The 21,654-nt window shown below is 51.4% G+C and overlaps 1 protein-coding gene and 1 non-coding gene across 7 annotated transcripts in view; one reads left to right on the forward strand and one right to left on the reverse strand.

The window, feature by feature from the left end:
• ZER1 (zyg-11 related cell cycle regulator) overlaps nucleotides 1–21,654 on the reverse strand; it is a 43,329-nt gene that overhangs the window by 10,934 nt on the left and 10,741 nt on the right. For 4 of the 6 annotated variants that reach the window (XM_021927144.2, XM_031654615.1, XM_031654614.1 and 1 more), the window contains exons 2-11: nucleotides 15,302–15,553; nucleotides 13,660–13,810; nucleotides 13,015–13,451; nucleotides 12,520–12,696; nucleotides 11,311–11,425; nucleotides 11,021–11,167; nucleotides 10,514–10,687; nucleotides 1,361–1,576; nucleotides 583–624; nucleotides 318–437 (exon numbers count right to left, since the gene is read on the reverse strand). In XM_021927144.2, the coding sequence (XP_021782836.2) occupies nucleotides 318–437; nucleotides 583–624; nucleotides 1,361–1,576; nucleotides 10,514–10,687; nucleotides 11,021–11,167; nucleotides 11,311–11,425; nucleotides 12,520–12,696; nucleotides 13,015–13,451; nucleotides 13,660–13,810; nucleotides 15,302–15,459 (1,737 nt within the window). In that variant the 5' untranslated portion in view covers nucleotides 15,460–15,553. The remainder of the gene's footprint in view (nucleotides 1–317; nucleotides 438–582; nucleotides 625–1,360; nucleotides 1,577–10,513; nucleotides 10,688–11,020; nucleotides 11,168–11,310; nucleotides 11,426–12,519; nucleotides 12,697–13,014; nucleotides 13,452–13,659; nucleotides 13,811–15,301; nucleotides 15,554–21,654) is intronic. The other 2 variants (XM_031654617.1, XM_031654616.1) reach the window with 1 other exon arrangement.
• On the forward strand, nucleotides 9,252–9,355 carry LOC116270177. The gene has a single exon (XR_004178103.1). It is a non-coding gene; the product is annotated as a small nucleolar RNA U13 (small nucleolar RNA).

Consider the following 21,654-nt stretch of genomic DNA (forward strand, 5'->3'; position numbering starts at 1 on the left):
GGATGAACAGACCTGCTGTCTAGCTCGTAGCGTAGTGGGCTCTGGCCAGCTGTGGGCAGACTGAGAATGACTGCTGAGGAGACAGGGAGGGGCTTTCCCTTGGAGTGGGCGCTCCCAGGAGGCCCCACCAGGCCATCTGGGTCTGGAGCTTCTGTCAGCAGCAAATCCTGGGTGGGTGGGCCTGAGTCTGTCCCCACTGCCCTTCTCCGGAAGCATGGGTGAGGGGTGCTACAGATTTGGTTGCTGGGAAGCCTCGGGACAGCAGAGGGGCCATGTGGGCAGCTGAGGCAGCTGCTGCTGAAGGAGGTGGACACTACCTTCAGGCAGTCCAGGAAGAGCTTCATGCCGTTGAAATTGAGGAACATCTCACAGTTGTCAGGAGTTTCATCTGTGATGTTCCACAGGGCGCTCCAGGAGAACTCCATGACCTGGTCACACTGTGAGGGCAGGACAGGGCTCAGCCAAGGCTCCTGGTACCCAGGGAGGGGGGCCCCTGACAAAACATGGACCTCCCCCAGGGGCAGCCCAGGCCCCTTGCGGGCTAGGGAAAGGGCAGCGCGACTTCGTGAAGATTTGACTTACTATCTTGTCCAGCAGCTTCTTCTGAATCAGCTTCAGCATAGTCTGCAGGCAGGGACAAGACTCTGCTAGAGTGCTGGGGCTCAAGAACTCCCACCCCCATGAACCCAAGATAGAGGGGAGGCTCAGCATGGCTAGTTCAGGAGTCTTGACAGGAGTCTTGAGGCTCACCACGGCTAGTTCAGGAGTCTTGACAAGATCAAGTCTCCATATCTTTGGGGGAGGCTATTTGAAGGCATCCACTCCGCAGCCCCTTAGTATTGGCATCAGGAGGCCCGGGTGCCATTCCTGGCCCTCGGGTGACTCCCCTGTGACTTTGTGCACAGCCCTTCCCGCTGGGGCTTGAGCTTCCCTAACCATCAAATGAGACCAGAAGCTCTTGAGCTCCTTTGTCAATCTTTCCTTCCTTTCACCAGTGATATTTATCACCTCCCCACTGGCCTCCAGGGCCCATGCCAGGAAGTGCTGGGGACACAAAGACAGAAGGACAACATGGCATCTTTCCCTATGGAGCCTATGAAAGCAGGATGAGTGCAGGGACTGGGAGAGGATGATAGTATGCTGTAGGTGGAAGAAATCTATGAGGCCACCAGCAACGTTCAGCATTAAGAAATTCTTCCTTTGGTCTAGCCTAAAACCCTCATGCTTCAGCACACTCTCCCTCTCCAACTCCCAGTTCCAGGCCCTGCTCTGAGACTCTCACTCAGGGTAGAGGAGTGGTGGAGAGGGGTGGGGGAGAGTAGTGAGGCTCAGGAGGAAGGGGGCACCCCCCCACACGTACCACGACAAAGCCCATCTTGCCCACAGCCTCCTTGTGGTCGTTGTCCACCTGGCAGACCAGGGCGTTGCACAGGTGCACGGCGATCCGCTGGATGGACTCGTCCTGCCGCGTGGGGTTGAGGATGCTGAGCAGGAGCTCGTTGACCCGGCGGTACTGGAATTCCAGCTCCTCGGGGATGCTGAAGTTGCAGAGCGTCAGGCAGCAGTTCCGCTGCACCTGGGCCGGGACAGGACACAAGCGGGGCACATTCAGTTTCAGACTCAGGAGCAGGGCTCTAGGAACTCTCTAGAGGTATGAGATCACCCAGAGTTCTGGCAGTCCAGGCCGGTTTTCTGGAAGAGGAGGCTATACAAGTGTTCTTTTAAAAATGTTTTATTGGCCGGGCGCGGTGGCTCAAGCCTGTATCCCAGCACTTTGGGAGGCTGACGGGCGGATCACGCAGGTCAGGAGATGGCGGCCATCCTGGCTAACACGGCTAAAACCCCGCCTCACTAAAAATACAAAAAAAACTAGCCGGGCGAGGTGGCGGCTCTGTAGTCCCAGCTACTCGGGAGGCTGAGGTGGAGAATGGCGAACCCGGGATTTTGCAGTGAGCTGAGATCCGCCACTGCACTCCAGCCCGGCTTGTGACAGAGCCGAGACTCCATCTCAAAAAAAAAAAAAAAAGTTTTGGCCGGGCGCCGGTGGCTCAAGCCTGTAATCCCAGCACTTCTGGGAGGTCGAAGGGATGGATCACGAGGTCAGGAGATCGAGACCATCCTGGCTAACACGGGTGAAACCCCGCCTCTACTGGGTAAATACAAAAATCCTAGCCGGGCGCAGGTGGCAGGCTACCAGTCCCAGCTACTCGGGAGGCTGAGGCAGGAGAATGGCGGAACTCCGGGAGGTGGAGCTTGCAGGAGCTGAGATCCCGCCACTCCACCCAGCCTGAGTGAGCGACCCGCCCTCAAAAAAAAAAAAAAAGTTTTATTAGCCGGGCGCCGTGCTCACGCTCTTCGTAACCCCAGCACTTTTGGGAGGCTGGGAGGCGGCTGATCACGAGGCCGAGACGTGGTGAGCACCATCCTGGCCAACACAGTGAAATCCCCGCCTCTACTAAAATGCAAAAAATTAATGGACGGGCGGGCGGGCTCTGTAGTCCAACCTACTCAGGAGGCTGAGGCAGGAGAATGGCCTGAACCCGGGAGGCGGAGCTTGCAGTGAGCGGAGATCGCACCACTGCACTCCAACCTGGGCGACTGAGCGAGACTCTGTCTCAAAAAAAAAAAAAAAATTTTATTAAAATGTGAAATATTCATACAGAAGAATGCATAAAACACAAATGTGGAAGGGCGCGGTGGCTCACGCCTATAATCCCAGCACTTTGGAAGGCCCAGGTGGGCGGATCACGAGGTGAGGAGATCGAAACCATCCTGGCTAACATGGTGCAACCCCGTCTCTACTACAAATACAAAAAATTAGCCGGGTGTGGTGGTGGGCGCTTGTAGTCCCAGCTACTCGGGAGGCTGAGGCAGGAGAATGGCATGAACCTAGGAGGTGGAGCTTGTAGTGAGCCCAGATCACGCCACTGCACTCCAGCCTGGGCGACAGAGCAAGACTCCGTTTAAAAAAAAAAACAAAAAAAAAAACCCACAAATGTATAGTTTTATAAATAACATAAAGTGAACTCAATGTAACCATCACCTGGGTCAAGAAACAGAACACTGTCAGCACCCAGAAGTCCCCATTGTCCCTTCCAGATCATAAGCCCCTTAGCCCTTAGACCCCCCTAGAAAGAACCACTACAATATCCCTGCTTTTTTCTTTTTTTTTTTTTTTTGAGATGGAGTCTTGCTCTGTTGCCCAGGCTGGAGTGCAGTGGACCTATCTCGGCTCACTGCAACCTCCACCTCCCTGGTTCAAACAATTCTCCTTCCTCAGCCTCCTGAGTAGCTGGGATTACAGGCGCGCCACCACGCCTGGCTAATTTTTGTATTTTTAGTGGAGATGGGGTTTCCCCATGCTGGCCAGGTTGGTCTCGTACTCCTAGCCTCAAGTGATCTGCCTGCCTCGGCCTCCCAAAGTGTTGGGATTATAGGTGTGAGCCACTGCACCCAGCCTTCTTTTATTTTTATTTTTTGAGACAGGGTCTTGCTCTGCTACTCAGGCTGGAGCGCAGTGGCACCATCATGGTGCAGCCTCAACCTCTGGGGCTCAAGCGATCCTCCCTCCTCAGCATCCTGAGTAGCTAGTACTACAGCTGTGTGCCACCATGCCCAGCTACTATTTTGTGTTTTGTAGAGATGGGGTCTCACTATGTTGTCCAGGCTGGCCTCTACCTCCTGGGCTCAAGAGATCTTCTTACCTCAGCCTCCCAGAGTTCTGGGATTCTAGGCATGAGCAACTGCACCTGGCCCCTGCTTTCTTTTATTTTTTGAGACAGGGTCTCACTCTGTCACCCAGGCTGGAGTGTGGAGGCGCAATCTCAGCTCACTGCAACCTCTCCGTCCTGGGCTCAAGTGATCCTCCTACCTCAGCCTCGCTAGTAGCTGGGATTACAGGTGTATCCAATAGCCCCTGTTTTTTTTTTTTTTTTTTTTTGAGATGGAGTCTCACTCTGTCACCCAGGCTGGAGTGCAATGGCGTGATCTTGGCTCACTGCAACCTCTGCCTCCAGTGTTCAAGTAATTTTCTGCCTCAGCTGCCTGAGTAGCTAGGATTACAGGCACCCGCCACCACACCCAGCTAATTTTTTGTATTTTTAGTAGAGATGGTGTTTCACCATTTTGGCCAGGGTGGTCTTGAGCTTCTAACCTCGTGATCCACCCACCTTGACCTCCTGAAGTGCTGGGATTACAGGCATGAGCCACCACGCCTGGCATTTTGTGCAGTGGTGCAGTCTTGGCTCACTGCAACCTCCGCTTTGTGGGTTCAAGTGAATCTCTTGCCTCAGCTTCCCAAGTAGCTGGGATTATAGACGTGTGCCACCACGCTCAGCTAATTTTTTTGCATGTTTTGTAGAGACAGGGTTTCACCATATTGGTCAGGATGGTCTTGATCTCTTGACTTCGTGATCCACCAGCCTTGGCCTCCCAAAGTGCTGGGATTACAGACGGGAGTCACTGTGCCCAGCCTTTTTTTTTTTTTTTCTTTTTTTTTTGAGATGGAGTTTCACTCTTGTTGCAAAGGCTGGAATGCAATGGCGTGATCTCAGCTCACTGCAACCTGTGCCTCCCAGGTTCAAGTGATTCTCCTGCCTCAGCCTCCCAAGTAGCTGGGATTACAGGCTCCCGCCACCATGCCAAGCTAAGTTTTGTATTTTTAGTAGAGATGGGGTTTCGTCATGTTGGCCAGGCTGGTCTGGAACTCCTGACCTCAGGTGATCCACCTGCCTCAGCCTCCCAGAGTGCTGGGATTACAGGCGTGAGCCACCACACCTGGCTGGCCCCTGCTTTTCATAGATATTCTATAGGTTTGCAAGATTAACGGTTGTTATACATAGCTGAAATGCATTGATTTTTCATTACAGTATAGTATTCCATCATGACACCCCAATTTATTCATCCATTCTACAGCTGATGGATGTCTGGGTGACTCTAAGAGTTGGCTACTGTGAACCATGTATTATACCTGCATCCTGGTGACCATAAGCATGGGTTTCTTTAGGGCACACATGCCTGGTGACTTCTGGGTCACAGGGTGTGCATGTCTTCAACCTTATTAGGTAACACTAGACTGTTTTCCACAGTGGCTTTAGCAGTTTACACTCCTATCAGCAGTGCAGGAGCTCCTCAGTTGCTCTACATCCTCAGTTTTCTTTGTACCGTCTGCAGGTTTATTTGCTTATTGATTTGTTTGGGGTTTTTTTTTGAGACAGTGTCTCATTCTGTTGCCCAGGCTGGAGTGCAGTGGTGCGACCATAGCTCACTGCAGCCTCAAACTCCTGGGCTGAAACAATCCTCTTGCTTCAGCCTCCTAAGTAGCTGGGACTACAGGAGTACATCACCACACCTGGCCAATTTAAAAAAAAAATTTTTTTTTTTTTGAGATGGAGTCTCATTTACTCTATCGCCCAGGCTGGAGTGCAGTGGCATGATCCTGGCTCACTGCAGCCACCTTCTAGTGCAAGCGATTCTCCCGTCTCAGCCTCCCCAAGTAGCTGGGATTACATAGGGACCCGCCCTCATGCCTGGCTAACTTTTGTATTTTAGTAGAGACGGGGTTTCACCACGTTGGCCAGGCTGGTCTTGAACTCCTGACCTCAGGTGATCCACCCACCTCAGCCTCCCAAAGTGCTGGGATTACAGGTGTGAGCCACCTCGCCTGGCCCTATTTATTTGTTTTTAAGATGGGGTCTCTCTGTTGCCAGACTGGAGTGCAGTGGTGCCATCATAGCTCACTGTAGCCTTGAACTCCCGGGCTCAAGCAATTTTCACACCTCAGCTTCCAAGGTGGCTGGGATTCCTAGGCATGTGCCATCACACCCGGCCTTTTTTTAAATTTAAATTTTATTTATGTATTTATTTTTTGAGACAGAGTCTCACTCTGTCACCGAGGCTGGAGTGCACTGGCACGATCTCGGTTCACTGCAACCTCCACCTGGATTCAAGCGATTCTCCCACCTCAGCCTTCCTAGTAGCTGGGATTACAGCTGCCCACCACCCCGCCTGGCTAATTTTTGTATTTTTGGTAGAGACAGGGTTTTGCCATGTTGGCCAGGATGGTCTAGAACTCCTTGCCTCAAGTGATCCATCTGCCTCAGCCTCCCAAAGTGCAAGGATTACGGGCATAAGCCATTGCGCCCGGCCTTTTTCAAAAAAATTTTACAAGTGAGGATGTATGCATATTTTTTTCCTCTAAGAACAGTTCTAATTGCGGAATGGCTAGGTCAAAAGATAGATGCATTTACAATTTTGGCAGGTTCTGCTGGTTGCCCTCCACAAAGGTTGCACGACTCATCCCTCACCAGTAGACAGGGTGTGAGGTGCTCTTGCCTACCTATGCGACATTGGGTATCACCAAGCTCTTGAGATGAAATGTGACTTCCTCTTATTTTGATTTCCATTTCTGTGACAGATTTATTAATTCATTTGGGAGTCTCCAACTAGTCTTCTTTTTCTCTTTTCTTTTCCTTTTTTTCCTTTTTTTCTTTTTTTTTTTTTTTTTAAGACAGGGTCTCCTCTGTTGCCCAAGCTAGAGTACAGTGGTAGAATCAGAGTTCACTGCAGCCTCCACTTCCCAGGCTCAAGCAATCATCCCACTTTGGCCTCCAAGTAGCTGGGGCTACAGACGCATACCACTACACCCAGCTAATTAAAAGAAAAAAAAATTTTTTTTTGAGACAGAGTTTCAATATCATCACCCAGGCTGGAGTGCGATGGCACCATCTCGGCTCACTGCAACCTCTGCCTCCTGGGTTCAAGCGATTCTCCTGCCTCAGCCTCCTGAGTAGCTGGGATTACAGGTTCCCACCACCACACTCAGCTAATTTTTGTATTTTAAGTAGAGACCGGGTTACACCATGTTGGCCAGGCTGGTCCTGAACTCCTGACCTCAGGTGATCAACCTGCCTTGGCCTCCCAAAGTGCTGAGCCACCATGCCAGCCTAAAAAACTTTTTTGTAGAGAAGGGGCAGGTGGGCATGTCACTTGAGGCTAGGAGGAGTTCCAGACCAGCCTGGCCAACATGGCGAAACCTTGTCTCTATTAAAAATACAAAAATTAGCCAGGTGTGGTGGTGTGCTCCTGTAGTCCCAGCTACTCAGGACGCTGAGGCAGGAGAATCACTTGAACCTGGAGGGAGAGGTTGCAGTGAGCCGAGATCGCGCCACTACACTCCAGCCTGGGCAACAGAGAGAGACTCTGTCTCAAAAAAAAAAAGAAAAGAAAAGAAAAGAAAAGAAAAAATACACACACTCAGATATTGCCCCTGAAATTCTACAACTCGACTTCTAGATATGTATTATAAGGATAACTAACTAAGTATAATTAACAAAGCATTGCTTGGGAGCACAAAAGATGAAACAGCAACCTAAATTATTCGACTCTGGGGGCTGTTTCACATACTGGGCAGAGCCCTGACCTTGGCCACTGCCTCCAAGCTCCAGCAGAGTCCTCCACACAGTGGCCTCTCCCTGGATGAGGACACTGAACATATGCTGGTGTCAACAGTTATGGAAATGAACCTTAATACCAGCTGTATCTAGGGGAGGAGAGGTAAGACTGTGAGTGGCTTTCGCTGTATTGAATACATTCTTGTATCACTTGAATTTTTTCATCTTTTAAGCATTAGGTATCATTTTTTTGTTTTGTTTTTGTTTTTGTGTTGATACAGAGTCTTGCTTTGTCACCCAGACTGGAGTGCAGTGGCACAATCTCGGCTCACTGAAATCTCCACCTCCCGGGTTTAAGCAATCCTCCTGTCTCAGCCTCCCGAGTAGCTGAGACTACAGGAACCCGCCACTATGCCCGGCTAATTTTTGTATTTTTGGTAGAGATAGGGTTTCACCATGTTGGCCAGGCTGGTCTGGAACTCCTGATCTTAAGTGATCCGCCTTCCTTGTCCTTCCAAAGTGCTGGGATTACAGGTGAGGGCCACTGTGCCTGGCTTAAGCATTAGGGTATCTTTTGTAATCAGAAAAGAAACATTATTAAACAATTTTGGGGCCTAGTGCAATGTTCATGCCTACAATCCCAGCACTTTGGGAAACCAAGGCAGGAGGATCACTTGAGCCAGGGGATAGCAAGGGCAACATAGTGAGACCCTGAGACCCTGTCACCACACACACACACACACACACACAAATTAGCTGCGTGTGGCCAGGGCGCGGTGGCTCACGCCTGTAATCCCAGGACTTTAGGAGGCTGAGGCAGGCAGATCGCGAGGTCAGGAGTTTGAGACCAGCCTGGCTAACATGGTGAAACCCTGTCTCCACTAAAAATACAAAAAATTAGCGGGGCGTGGTAGCAGGCACCTGTAGTCCCAGCTACTCGGGAAGCTGAGGCAGGAGAATGGTGTGAACCCGAGAGGCGGAGCTGAAAGTGAGCTGAGATCGTGCCACTGCACTCCAGCCTGGGCAACAGAATAAGACTCCATCTCAAAAAAAAAAAAAAAAAAAAAAAAAGCTGGGTGTGGTTGTACATGCCTTGTTGTCCCAGCTACTGGGGAGGCTGAGGCGGGAGGCTTGCCTGAGCCTGCAAGGTGGAGGGCACAGTGAGCTGTGATTGTGCCACTGTACTCCAGCCTTGGCAAGAGTTAGACCCTGTGTTTTTGTTTTTCTTTGAGACAGAGTCTTGCTCTGTCACCCAGGCTGGAGTGCAATGGCTCGATCTCGGCTCACTGCAACCTCCGCCTCCCAGGTTCCAGCAATTATCCTGCTGTAGCTCCCAAGTAGCTGGGACTATAGGCACCTGCCACCATGCCTGGCTAATTTGTATATTTTTAATAGAGACGGGGTTTCACCATGTTGGCCAGGCTGATCTCGAACTTCTGACCTCAGGTGATCTGCCTGCCTCGGCCTCCCAAAGTGCTGGTATTACAGGCGTGAGCCATCGCACCCAGCTAATTTTTGTATTTTTTAGTAGAGACAGGGTGTCGCCATGTTGGCCAGGCTGGTCTTGAACTCCTGACCTCAGGATCTGCCTGGCTCAGCCTCCCAAAGTGCTGGGATTACAGGCATGAGCCACCGCGCCCAGCCTGAGATGCTCTCTTAATTAAAAAATGTATATATTGTGGCTGGGTGCGGTGGCACGTGCCTGTAGTCCCAGCTACTAGGGGAGGCTGAGGCAGGAGGATCGCTTGAACCCAGGAGGTGGAGGTTGCAGTGAGCCGAGATCGTGCCACTGCACTCCAGCCTGGGTTACAGAGTGTGACTCCATCTCCAAAAAAAAAAAAAAAAAAGGGTTATTGTTTGATCCTTTCATAGTTTATAAGATTGATGATCAGGTCTTCATGCTCATGTGTGAAATATGCCTCCCTCAAACCACGTTAGGACATTGGCATATTGCCCGTCTGAAATGAAAAAAGTTTTTTCGTTATATAAATATGTTGGCTGGGTGTGGTGGCACACGCTTGTAATCCCAGCACTTTGGGAGGCTGAGGCGGGTGGATCACCTGAGGTCAGGAGTTCAACACCAGCCTGACCAACATGGCAAAACCCCGTCTCTACTAAAAATACATAAATTAGCTGGGTGTGGTGACATGTGCCTCTAGTCTCAGCTACTTGGGAGGCTGAGGCAGGAGAATTTCTTGAACCCGCCACTGCTCTCCAGCTTGGGCAACAGAGCAAGACTCCATATGAAAAATTTGTTGGCTGGTCAGGTGCGGTGGCTCACACCTGTAATCCCAGCACTTTGGGAGGCTGAGGCAGGTGGATCACCTGAGGTCAGGAGTTCGAGACCAGCCTGACCAATATGGTGAAATCCCATCTTTACTAAAAATACAAAATTAGCCAGGCGTGGTGGCGCATGCCTGTAATCCCAGCTACTTGGGAGGCTGAGGCAGGATAATCACTTGAACCCAGGAGGTGGAAGTTGCAGTGAGCCAAGATCGCACCACTGCACTCCAGCCTGGGCAACAAGAGTGAAACTCTGTCTCAAAAAAACGAAATGTTGGCTGATAAAGGAGATGTTCATGTTCATGTGACATAGTTGAAGTAAAAATCCACTGTATACAAACAGTATGCAGTTTGTGTATCCCATTTACAAAATATGTGTGCATAGGCTAAAATCCACAATCGATAGCCCATGTTAATGGCGCCTAAATCTGGGTAGTGGGTTTACGGGTGATTTTTATTTTCTGTATATCTATAATTATAACTTTTCTATAATAAAAGCTTTTATTATTTTTATTTATGGTAAGAAATCCCCCAGCAGAGTGTATGAGCAGAAGGGCTGAGGAAACAGCTCAGGCAGGGAGAAGGGCAGGGTCCCTGGGCCCCCACCCCCACATGGGGCAGGGAGGAAGAGGATGGAAGGCAGCCAGGGGTGATGGACTGTGGGAAGGGCCAGGTCCCGGGGACCCTGAGTGTCAGGTCCCAAGAGTCAGGGAGTGCGGCCGTGGGAAAGGGAGCTGGGAAGGATGCAGCCCAGAGCCGGGGGAGCCCTAGCGGGATGCAGGAAGCAGGAAAGGGGTGGCTGGGTCAGAGCATGCAGGCCGTGGCAGGTGGGGGCTCACCGTCACCTCCTGGTAGGATTCCATGCCATTCAGCACCACCTGGATGACTTGCCGGCGCAGCTTCACACTCTGCTCTGAGCGGTACTCGGAATTTGTTAGGTAGAAGAGGGCGGCACTGCCTGTTACTTGAATGTTTCTGTCATATTTGTGGCACTTGAGGGCCGTGATGACCAGCTGTATGAAGACAAGGGGGACCTGGGCTGGCAAGTGCAAGGAGAGGCCTGGGCTCTGCAAGGGGCTGGAACAGGCTCTCTGGGGCAGGGTTTAGCCTGGTCTTGCTCTCTAAAGGCAGACGTGGGGCCTCGGGAGCAGACACCAGGGTGGGGACTGAACAAGGCCAGTGCTGAAGCAAGTCAAGTGCTGTGAGGCCCAGGCTGGGGTTTCCGGTCCTGGGGCCCTGGGGACAGGGTGCAGAGGGACAGGGGCTCTGGGGACATGGCTCAGCCAAGCCTGGCACCCTCCAGGTGGGGAGGGACAGGAGGCCAAGGCCCTAGGCTTGGAGCTGACCTTCAGGGCCCGCAGCAGCTGGTTGCAGCGCTCGATGCGGGCAATGTCAAAAAGCAGGTTGATAGCCCGTGAGGTGATCTCGGGCCGGTGCTCCGTGTAGGCCTCGATGGCATTCAGCACCTGCTCTTCGTTTTTATCACCACTTACCTGTGGGTGGGACATGCTCAGAACAACCCAGAAGAGGCCAAGGGCTGGGAGGCCAGATCCCAACTCAGTCTCCAGCCCCAGAATCCAGCTCCTTCCCTCTCCCAAGGCTCCCTGGCCCAGCCCCATCCCACTTCCACGCTCACTTTGTAGGCCGGAATGTGCGTGAGGCGGCACAGAGAGTTCTCGAAGAGCCCGAGGAACTGCAGCGGCCTCTTCAGAGCCCGGAAAGGTATGATGCTGCTCTTGGAAGGCTCAATGCTGGGGAAAGAGGGTGCCGGTGTCAGTGGCTTGGGGCCCAGGCCTGAGCTGGGTCTCCCCACTGGGGGTGGTGAGGCATTTCCTTGCTTTCTCTTCTAGGCCCTCCAACCTCATCCCCGGTTCCTTTTGTTTTTAATGGTAGGGGACATAGGCACCACCTCCTGATGGAAGGGTAGCAAGGTCACATAGTAGGGGAACACGTAGATGCAGCCACCTTTGGAAACCACCTGCCATTTTAGTAAGGACACGGCACTTTTAGGTCTCACCAACAATCACAAAGGGACAAGCTCAACTGAACACCATTAAAGTAGGCTGGGGCCAGGGCTTATGGGTGACCTAGTGTCCAGCTCCATAGGGTTTGGTCAGACACTGCCAGCCTCGCCTCTTCCCCCAGGAACTGACCTATGTCCACTCCATAGGTGGCAGACACTGCCAGCCTCGTCTCTTCCCCCCATGGCACTGTGCTCTGGTCAGGCTGAGCGTTGGGTAGTTCCCCTGTCGCTCCTCATGCTCTCACTTACTGGCCTTTACAGGTGCTGTTCCCTCTGCTAGAACACCTTTCCTCTGGCAAAGGCAGAATGAGCTTTCAGGACAGCCAGGATGCGTCCCTCCTCCTCCTTCCTTCCTGATCTTCAGGCCACCCTGGGGCCCTGGATTGCCCCTACCATAGCCCTTGTAATGACTTGACTGTCCCCACCAGCTCACACAGACTCTGAGAGGGCAGGACCTGATTTGTTTCCTTATCTCTAGCACACACCACAGCACTTGGTAGAGGGGTACTTGGCAAATACTTTTTTTTTTTTTTGAGACAAAGTCCCACTCTGTTGCCCAGGCTAGAGTGCGGTGGCGTGATCTCGGCTCACTGCAGGCTCCGCCTCCCGGGCTCAAGCAATTCTCACACCTTAGTCTCCCAAGCAGCTGGGACTACAGGTGTCTGCCACCATGTTGGCCAGGCTGGTCTCCAACTCCTGGCTTCAAGTGATCCGCCTATCTCGGCTTCCCAAAGTGCTGGGATTACAGGTGTGAGCCACTGCACCAGCCTAAATGCTTATTGAATGACACCCTACCAGTAGCCATGGAGGGCGGGGCCCCACCTGGTCTGCCCCGCTTCCTCTTCCATCTTGGAGATGCTGCAGTTCTCTAGGATCATGTGGCCAGAGATGTCCAGAGACATTAGGTTCCCCAGCTTCTGCACAAAGAGGCTCAGCACCTCCCGAGTCAGCTTGAACTTGTAGTAGCTGGAGAGGCGATCTCGGGAGATGTCCAGGTGTCTGAAGATCGGGGTAGGGGATGCAGGTCAGGAGCTGGGTACAGGGTGGGGCTGCCTTGCAGACCCCGGCTCCTTTAACCTCTAGCAGGGGATGGCCCATGCCTGCCATGACTTCTCCAGGGCATTCTGGGAAGAAACCCCGAACAGCCCCAATCCAGGTGAAACACTGGGTTTAAGGAATGGGACTGTGTCTTCATCCCTACCCTCTGCCTAGCCAAGGGCTCCTAAACCCTGAGGGCGTGCATGACAACACTCACCCCTACTCTTCCCCACCTGCCCACCCATCCCCACCCTGGTGAGCTCTGGGCCAGGAGCTCACCGCAGCTTGTGCAGCTGCACGATGACCCGGATGTGGTCGTCAGACAGGTCCATGTTGTAGAGTACGAGGGACACCAGGCTGTCTTTCCACTGCGTGAGGAAGGCGGCATCGCTCGTCTGAATGCCTGAGAGGTCCAAGGCTGCCAGGGAGTTGAGCGGCCGCAGCAGGGACTCCACAGGGACCCAATCAATCATGCGGCCCAAGTTGAGGAAGCGGAGGCGGCTGAAGCCCTCAAAGGTGAAATCCTTAACCAGCACCTGGCAGGTGGGGTTGACGAGGTACTCATCTTCACAGCCCCCTGGGTTCTCCTCCTCATAGAAAATGTTTGTACAGCCGAAGAGGCTCAAGGACACCAGGGTGTGGCTGAAGCTCCTCAGTGTCTGCAGGCTCTTGGCAGACAGCTTCTCGCAGTTGGTCAGGTACAGCTCCACCAGGTCCTGGGAATGGGCACAGCTCCATCATCATCACCGCCCCTGCCCCTTCCCCCCGCCCCAGGCCTTGTCCTGGGCTACAGGTGGGTTGGAAAGGGTGATGTGCACAGTCAGGGTGTGCACTGGCTGGGCTGGGGATGGCTGGGCTAGAGGAGAGCAGCCTGGCCCCTGCTTGGCGTGGGCCCTCCCGGTGCTGTGGCGGGGCAGGTCTCACCTGCTTGCGGATGGCCTCCAGGTCCTGGTCCTGCACCAGGTCCTCGCGGAGGTGGATCCGTGTGAGGCGGGTGCTGCGGGGGTCTGAGAAGAGGCTGAAGAAGCTCTCGTGTGGCTCGAAGTTACAGGCAGCGTTCACCAGCTCCACATACCTGGGAGAGGAGAAAGCCTGGCTCAGGGGAGGGCCACAGGGACTCTCATCCTCGCTTCAAAGCCAAGCCCTCCTCCCCCTGAAGCTTTCTTGGATCACCCCAAGTAGCAACCTCCTTCTCCTAAGAGTATCTGGTTGGATCTTAACTAAACTACCAGTAAGATTAAGGGTGCCCAGGAACCAGGAATCTAAAGGCAGCTCTCTGGGAGACCTTCTAGGTGATGCAGGGGGCATCTCTCCCAATGCACATGCCTGTCACACAACCTCCACGCACACTGCAGGGGCAGCAGCCCCCCTGGCTTGGCCACTCTCATCACCTTCTTTAAGCCCCTCCTGTGACCCTTTTAAACAGGCAAAGTAAGCCAAGTAGTTCAGAGTTCCCAGCTGGGTACAGGGCAAGCCCTTAATTAAGCCCTGTTGAGACATCAGCTCATGCAAGAATCCTGGTCTGCTGGGAAATGCTTTGGATTCAAACGCTTTAGAATCTAAATCATGGCTTGGCTGCTTCCTACCTGGGCAACTTCACACAAGTAAATGAACTTTCCCAGACCTCAGTTTCTTCATCTGTAAAGTGTATATAACTCTGGCCTCTCTGGCCTGCAAAGTATCCAACCTAGAGCCTGACCCACAGTAAATGCTCAGGACGTTATTACAGGTCCACCTCTGTCCTCAGGCCCACATGGGCTTCTAGTTTCCTATGCAGCTGTCTACCAATTTCCCTTCTGGGAATCTATTTTTTTCTTTTTCTTTTTCTTTTTTTTTTTTCCATAGAGACAAGGTCTCGCTATGTCACCTAGGCTGATTTTGAATTCCTGGTCTCAAGTGATCCTCCTGTCTTGGCTTCCCAAAATGCTAGAATTACAGGTGTGAGCCACCATGCCTGGCCACCATCTGGGCCTCTAGATTGAACTCCCAGCATTCAGTGACTGCATAGCATGCTTCTAGGAGCCCCTAGGAGTAGGGAGGCCCTCGGAGGGCCATTCAGATTTTTTCCTTGAGACCCTGTCTCAAATGAGTGACTCTGGATGATTCACTCCCTGGTCATGGATCCGTTATTCTGGCACTGGCACCTAAACCCTTATGTGGCCATGCTCACTGAATTCACAAGCACAGGTGTGTGCATGCGAATGTACATACACACGTGGGACAACACTTCATTTATATGCAGATTTTGACACAATCACATCTCTAAATGCACACATGCAGTTTTACCCTCAAAAATAACCTATGCTGCATAAGCTTACATGTGTACACACACCCATGCCTTTACATGCACACCCCTCCACATACACACCAACACACACACATATACACCTTTACGGTTATGGATACACCACAATTCTCTTGCACCCATGAACATCCATGTGCAAATACACACCCTCACACATTCGTCTCCATAGCTACTCCCCACGTAGTGCACACATGGTCCCAATCTCTCTATACACATTCATGGGAGGACCCCTGCCCCTCCTCTGCCCCTGGGTCTGCTCACTCATTGACGAGCCGGTCACAGATCTCGCTGGGCAAGAAGATGTCCGGATGTAGCCGCAGGGTCTCCTTGTCCAGCAGGTAGCCCAGGGTGCCATCCAGGTTGCGCAAGCAGAAGTCAGTACAGAGGGCCATCAGCGACTCGGGAGTGTCAGACGCCATGCTGGAGGCAGGCAGGTGGGCCACTCCAGGACAAGGGTCCCCAGGGGCAACAGTGATTCCTGAACACTCACAGGATCATTGGCAGAGCCACTGCCTGGGGAGTGGACAAGATGCCAAGTGAGCCACACACAAGGGCTAGAACCATCAGTGGCCCCATGTCCACACTCTGAGTAGGGAAACTGAGACCACACTCCAATTAGCAGCTTAGCAGGGCCAGGCCCAGGTCTCCTGACTCCACCTCTCACCCGCCTCTGCTGTGCCACTATCTATGCACAATTTGACCTGCAAAGAACATAGAGCCTTGTCCAAGCACTTATTTGCCTGTGGGCAGACATGTGTGTGCTGGGGACTCAATGCTTGGGTGGGGGTAATAGGGATTTTCACTCTTCTGCTTCCCACAATCTTTTTTTTTTTCAGAGTCTCGCTCTGTGGCCCAGACTGGAGTGCAGTGGCCGGATCTCGGCTCACTGCAAGATCCACCTCCCGGGTTTATGCCATTCTCCTGCCTCAGCCTCCCAGTAGCTGGGACTACAGGCGCCTCGGGCCACCTCACCCAGCTAGCTTTTGTATTTTTGTAGTAGAGGACGTGGTGTTTCACCCGTGAAGGAAGCCAGGATGGTCTCTCATCTCCTGACCTCGTGATCCGCCTGCCTCGGCCTCCTGCTGGACAGGCTTCTTGAGCTTCACCTGCCCGGCTGCTTCCCACAATCTTTTTTTTTTTTTTTTTTTTGAGATCTGAGTCTCTATTTCCGTCAGCTTCAGGCTGGAGGCGGTGGCCTGATCTCAGCTCACTGTGCCTCACCCTGGCTTTACACATTCTCCTGCCTCAGCCTCCCGAGTAGCTGGGACTACAGGCTCAGCCCACCTCAGCCTCGCTAGTTTTTGTATTTTTTAGTAGAGACGGGAGCTTCACCCATGTTAGCCAGGATGGTCTCATCCCTGATCTTGTGATCCGCCTCTGCCTCTGCTCCCAAAGTGCTGGGATTACAGGCTTGAGCCACCGCCACCGGCCAACATAGGGTTTTTATACAAGAAAAACAAAGTGAATTAAGCCGTTAAAAAAAAAAAAGTGAAGCCTCCTACTAGCTTCATGACTTTAGCATAGCTAAAGATTTCTTAACTAGGACTCAAGAGGTGCTAACCAGGAAGTAGAAAATTATAAACTTATCTACACTGAAGCAAAGAAACTTCTGTTCATGCATACACAAAAAATTAATTTGAGATAGATGACAGATATAAGTGTGAAAGGTAAAACAACAAGGTTTCTAGAAGAAAACACAAGAGTATATCTTTATGACTTTAGAATAAGCAATGATCTCACATGAAGAGAAAGAAATTGATAAATTGGACGGCCTCAAAATTAAAAAGTCTGTTCATCAAAAGATACCATGAAGAACCTGGGTGCGGTGGCTCATGCCTGTAATCTCAGCGCTTTGGGAGCCAGAGGTGGGCAAATCGCTTGAGCCCAGGAGTTCATGACCAGCCTGGGCAACAGGGCGAAACCCTGTCTCTACAAAAAATACAAAAAGAATTAGCTGGGCACGGTGGCATATGCCTGTAGTCCCAGCTACTTGGGAGGCTGAGGTGGGAGGATCACCTGAGCCCAAGAGGTTGAGGCTGCAGTGAGCTGTGACTGCACCACTGCGCTCTAGCCTGGAAGACAAAGACAAACCCTGTCTCAAAAAAAAGAAGAAAAAAAAAAGAGTGAAAGATTTGAACAGGTATTTCATAAAGGAACATAGCAAAACAGACAATAAAAATGTGAAAAGCACTCAGCTTCTTTACTATTAGGGAAATGCACAGTAAAACCACAAGGAGATGCCATTTCCCACGCCCACTGGCTCAACTGAACACAACAGCAGCAACAACATGGGCAATACCTGGCATTGGGGAAGATAGGGAACAGTGGGAAATCTCCCACAGGGCTGGTGGCAGGGCAAATTGGTGTGAACTGGGAATATAATGGGAACAGTGTTTAACACTATTCACTATTTACTAAAGCTGAACATACATGCGTTCAACATTTAGCAATTCCACTCCTAGGTATATACCCAACAGAAATGCATAAGTAAATGTGCACCAAAAGATCTACACTAGAATGTTCTCAGCAGCACTATTTTTAATGGCCAAAACCAGAAAATAACCTAAATGCCCACTAGCATTGGAATGGATAATTATGGTATATTCATCTACTGAATACTGCATGGCAATGAGAAGGCACAAACTCCTGTTAACAGCTTGGATAACGCTTACATGGTTTTTTTTTTTCCCCCTCAATTTTTAGTTTTTTTTTTTTTTTTTTTGAGATGGAGTCTTGCTCTGTTGCTCAGGCTGGCGTGCAGTGGCATGATCTCGACTCATTGCAACCTTCACCTCCTGGGTTCAAGCGATTCTCCTGCCTCAGCCTCCTCAATACCTGATTACAGGCATGTTATCACGCCCAGCTAATTTTTGTATTTTTTTCTTTTAGTAGAGACAGGGTTACCCATGTTGGCCAGGCTGGTCTCGAACTCCTGACCTCAGGTGATCTGCTTGCCTTGGCCTCCCAAAGTGCTGGGATTACAGGTGTGAGCCACTGTGCCCGGCCTTAATTTTCAATTTTTGAGACAGAATCTCACTGTTACCTAGGCTAGAGTGCAGTGGTGTGATCTCGGCTCACTGCACCCTCTATTTCCCAGGCTCAAGCAATCCTCCCACCTTAGCCTCCTGAGTACCTGAGACTACAGGCATGCACCACCACACCCGGCTAATTTTTCTGGTGGTTTTTTTTTTTTTTTTTTTTTTTAGAGACAAGGTCTTGCTATGTTGTCCAGGCTGGTCTCAAACTCTTGTGCTCGAGCAATCTGCTTACCCCAGGCTCCCAAAGTGCTGGGATTACAGGCATGAGCCACTGTGCCTTGCCAACCCTTACTGTGTTTAATGAGAGGAGTCAGAACACAAAAGGGTCTATACTGTGTCACTCCACTAAATTCAAAAGCAGGGGAATCTCATCTGTGGTGGGAGAAGTGAGGACTGTGGTCACCTGGGGAGGTGACTGCAAGGGAGTTTCTGGGTGCTGAGGAGCTTCCAGTCTCCTTGATTGGAGTACTGGGTATCCAGGCTTGTTCACTGTGTGAATCTTCAACAACCTGTGTATCATCATGTGTGTGCTTTTTCAAGTGAATATTGGGGTTTTTGGTTTTTTGTTTGTTTGTTTTTGTGAGACGGAGTCTCACCCTCTCACCCAGGCTGGGGTACAGTGGCATGATTTCAGCTCACTGCAACCTCCGCCTCTAGGGTTCAAGCTGTTCTCCTGCCTCAGCCTCTGGAGTAGCAGGGATTATAGGTGCCTGCCACTGCACCCAGCTAATTTTGTTTTTTAATATTTTTGGTAGAGATGGGGTTTCATCATGTTGGTCAGACTGGTCTCGAACACCTTACCTCAGGTGATCTGCCCAACTCTGCCTCCCAAAGTGCTGGGATTACAGATGTGAGCCACCGTGCCTGGCCCGAATATTGTAATTGAATAGAAAGTTAAGAAAATGGCAGCGGGCACGGTGGCTCACACCTGTAATCCCAGCACTTTGAGAGGCCGAGGCGGGCGGATCACGAGGTCAGGAGATCGAGACTATCCTGGCTAACACGGTGAAACCCCGTCTCTACTAAAAAATACAAAAAAATGGCCGGGCGTGGTGACTCAGCCTGTAATCTCAGCACTTTGGGAGGCCGAAGCGGGCGGATCATGAGGTCAGGAGATCGATACCATTCTGGCTAACATGGTAAAACCCCGTCTCTACTAAAAATACAAAAAATTAGCCTGGCGTGGTGGCACGTGCCTATAGTCCCAGCTACTTGGGAGGCTGTGGCAGGAGAATGACATGAACCCGGGAGGTGGAGCTTGCAGTGAGCGGAGATGGCGCCACTGCACTCCAGCCTGGGCGATAGAGTAAGACTCCCTTTCAAAAACAAAACAAAACAAAAATTAGCCGGGACTGGTGGCGGGCGCCTGTAGTCCAAGCTACTCAGGAGGCTGAGGCAGGCAAATGGCTGAAACCAGGAGGCGGAGCTTGCAGTGAGCCAAGATGGCGCCACTGGGCTCCAGTGTGGGCAACACAGCAAGACTCCGTCTCAAAAAAAAAAAAAAAAAAAAAGTTAATCCGACTCCATACTGATATTTTGTGTATCATTCCTTATGTATGTATTTCTTTGTTTGGTTTGTTTTTGTTTGTTTGTTTTTCTTCCCCGAGAAAGAGTCTCATACTGTCACCCAGGCAGGAGAGCAATGATGTGATCACCGCTCACTGCAGCCTTGACCTCCTGGGCTCAAGCGATCCTCCCACCTCAGCCTGTTGAGTTGCTGGGACCACAGGCATGTGCCACCACGCCCAGTAAATTTTTTAACTTTTAGTAAAGACATGGTCTTTCTGTGTTGCCCAGGTTGGTTTCAAACTCCTGGGCTCAAGCGATCCTCCCACCTTGGCCTCCCAAAGTGCTGGGATTGTAGGCGTGAGCCACCTGTGCCTGGCCTCTCATGTATGTTATACTTCATAAAAGTTTTTTTTTGGGCCGGGCGCGGTGGCTCAAGCCTGTAATCCCAGCACTTTGGGAGGCCGAGACGGGCGGATCACGAGGTCAGGAGATCGAGACCATCCTGGCTAACACGGTGAAACCCTGTCTCTACTAAAAAATACAAAAAATTAGCCGGGCGAGGTGGCAGGCGCCTGTAATCCCAGCTACTCGGGAGGCTGAGGCAGGAGAATGGCGTAAACCCGGGAGGCAGAGCTTGCAGTGAGCTGAGATCCGGCCATTGCAGTCCAGCCTGGGCGACAGAGCGAGACTCCGTCTCAAAAAAAAAAAAAAAAGTTTTTTTTCAGAGGAGTCTCGCTGTGTCGCCCAAACTGGAGTGCAGTGGCGCGATCTCAGCTCACTGCAACCTCCGCCTCCCAGGTTCAAGCGATTCTCCTGCCTCAGACTCCCAAGTAGCTGGGACTACAGACGTGTGCCACCATGCTCAGCTAATTTTTTGTATTTTTAGTAAAGACGGGGTTTCACCGTGTTAGCCAGGATGGTCTCGATCTCCTGACCTCATGATCTGCCTGCCTTGGCCTCCCAAAGTGCTGGGATTACAGGCGTGAGCCACCGCACCCAGGCCCAAAAGTTTTTTTTCAAGTGCAGGCTCTGTAGTCAGACAGATCTATGTTTTGACCCAGTTGTACAATCACTGTAAAATTACTTAACCTCTCCATCGAGGCCAACATGGTGAAACCCCGTCTCTACTAAAAATACAAAAAAATTAGCTGGTGTGGTAGTGCACACCTGTAATCTCAGCTACTCAAGAGGCTGAGGGAGGAGAATCACTTGAACCCGGGAGGCGGCGGTTGCAGTGAGCCAAGATTGCGCCACTTCACTCCAGCCTGGTGACACAGCAACACTCTGTAAAAAAAAAAAAAAAGTACTTAACCTCTCCAGACCTCAGTTTCTTCATCTGGAAAATGGGGATAATAATCTCTACTTTGCAGGGCTGTGGTAGTAAATAAGATAATGTTGGGAAAATGCTTAGTCCCAGCCCAACAGACTAAGTACACAACATGGTGGTTATGATCCCACCTTTTTTTTTTCAGACGGAGTCTTGCTCTGTCACCCAGGCGGAAGCGTAGTGGCACCAACTCGGCTCACTGCAACTTCCACTTTCCAGGTTCAAGTTATTCTCCTGCCTCAGCCTCCTGAGGAGCTGGGACTACAGGTGCCTGCCCCCACACCCGGCTAATTTTTGTATTTTTAGTAGAGATGGAGTTTTGCTATGTTGGCCAGGCTGGTCTCAAACTCCTGAGCTCAGGTGATCCACCCGCCTTGGCCTCCCAAAGTGCTGGGATTACAGGTGTGAGCCACCACGCCTGGCCCTATGACCCCATTTTTTTTTTTTTGAGACGAGTCTCGCCTGTCACCCAGGTTGGGGTGCAGTGGGTGGCCATCTTGGCTTCACTGCAAGCTCCTCAGCCCCTGGTTCACACCATTCTCCTGCCTCAGCCTCCCAAGTAGCTGGGACTACAGGCCTGCCACCACACTTGGATACCTCTTGTATTTTTTAGTAGAGCCGGGGTTTCACCATATGTTAGCTAGATGGTCTCTCAACTCCTGACCTCGGATCTGTCTCGCCTCACCTCCCAAAGTGTTAAGGGCAGGCGCATTTCTCACCGTGGGCTCAGCTGACCCCCA

The sequence above is a fragment of the Papio anubis genome, chromosome 13, assembly GCF_008728515.1.
Source record: "Papio anubis isolate 15944 chromosome 13, Panubis1.0, whole genome shotgun sequence".
Classification (NCBI taxonomy): Eukaryota; Metazoa; Chordata; class Mammalia; order Primates; family Cercopithecidae; genus Papio; species Papio anubis.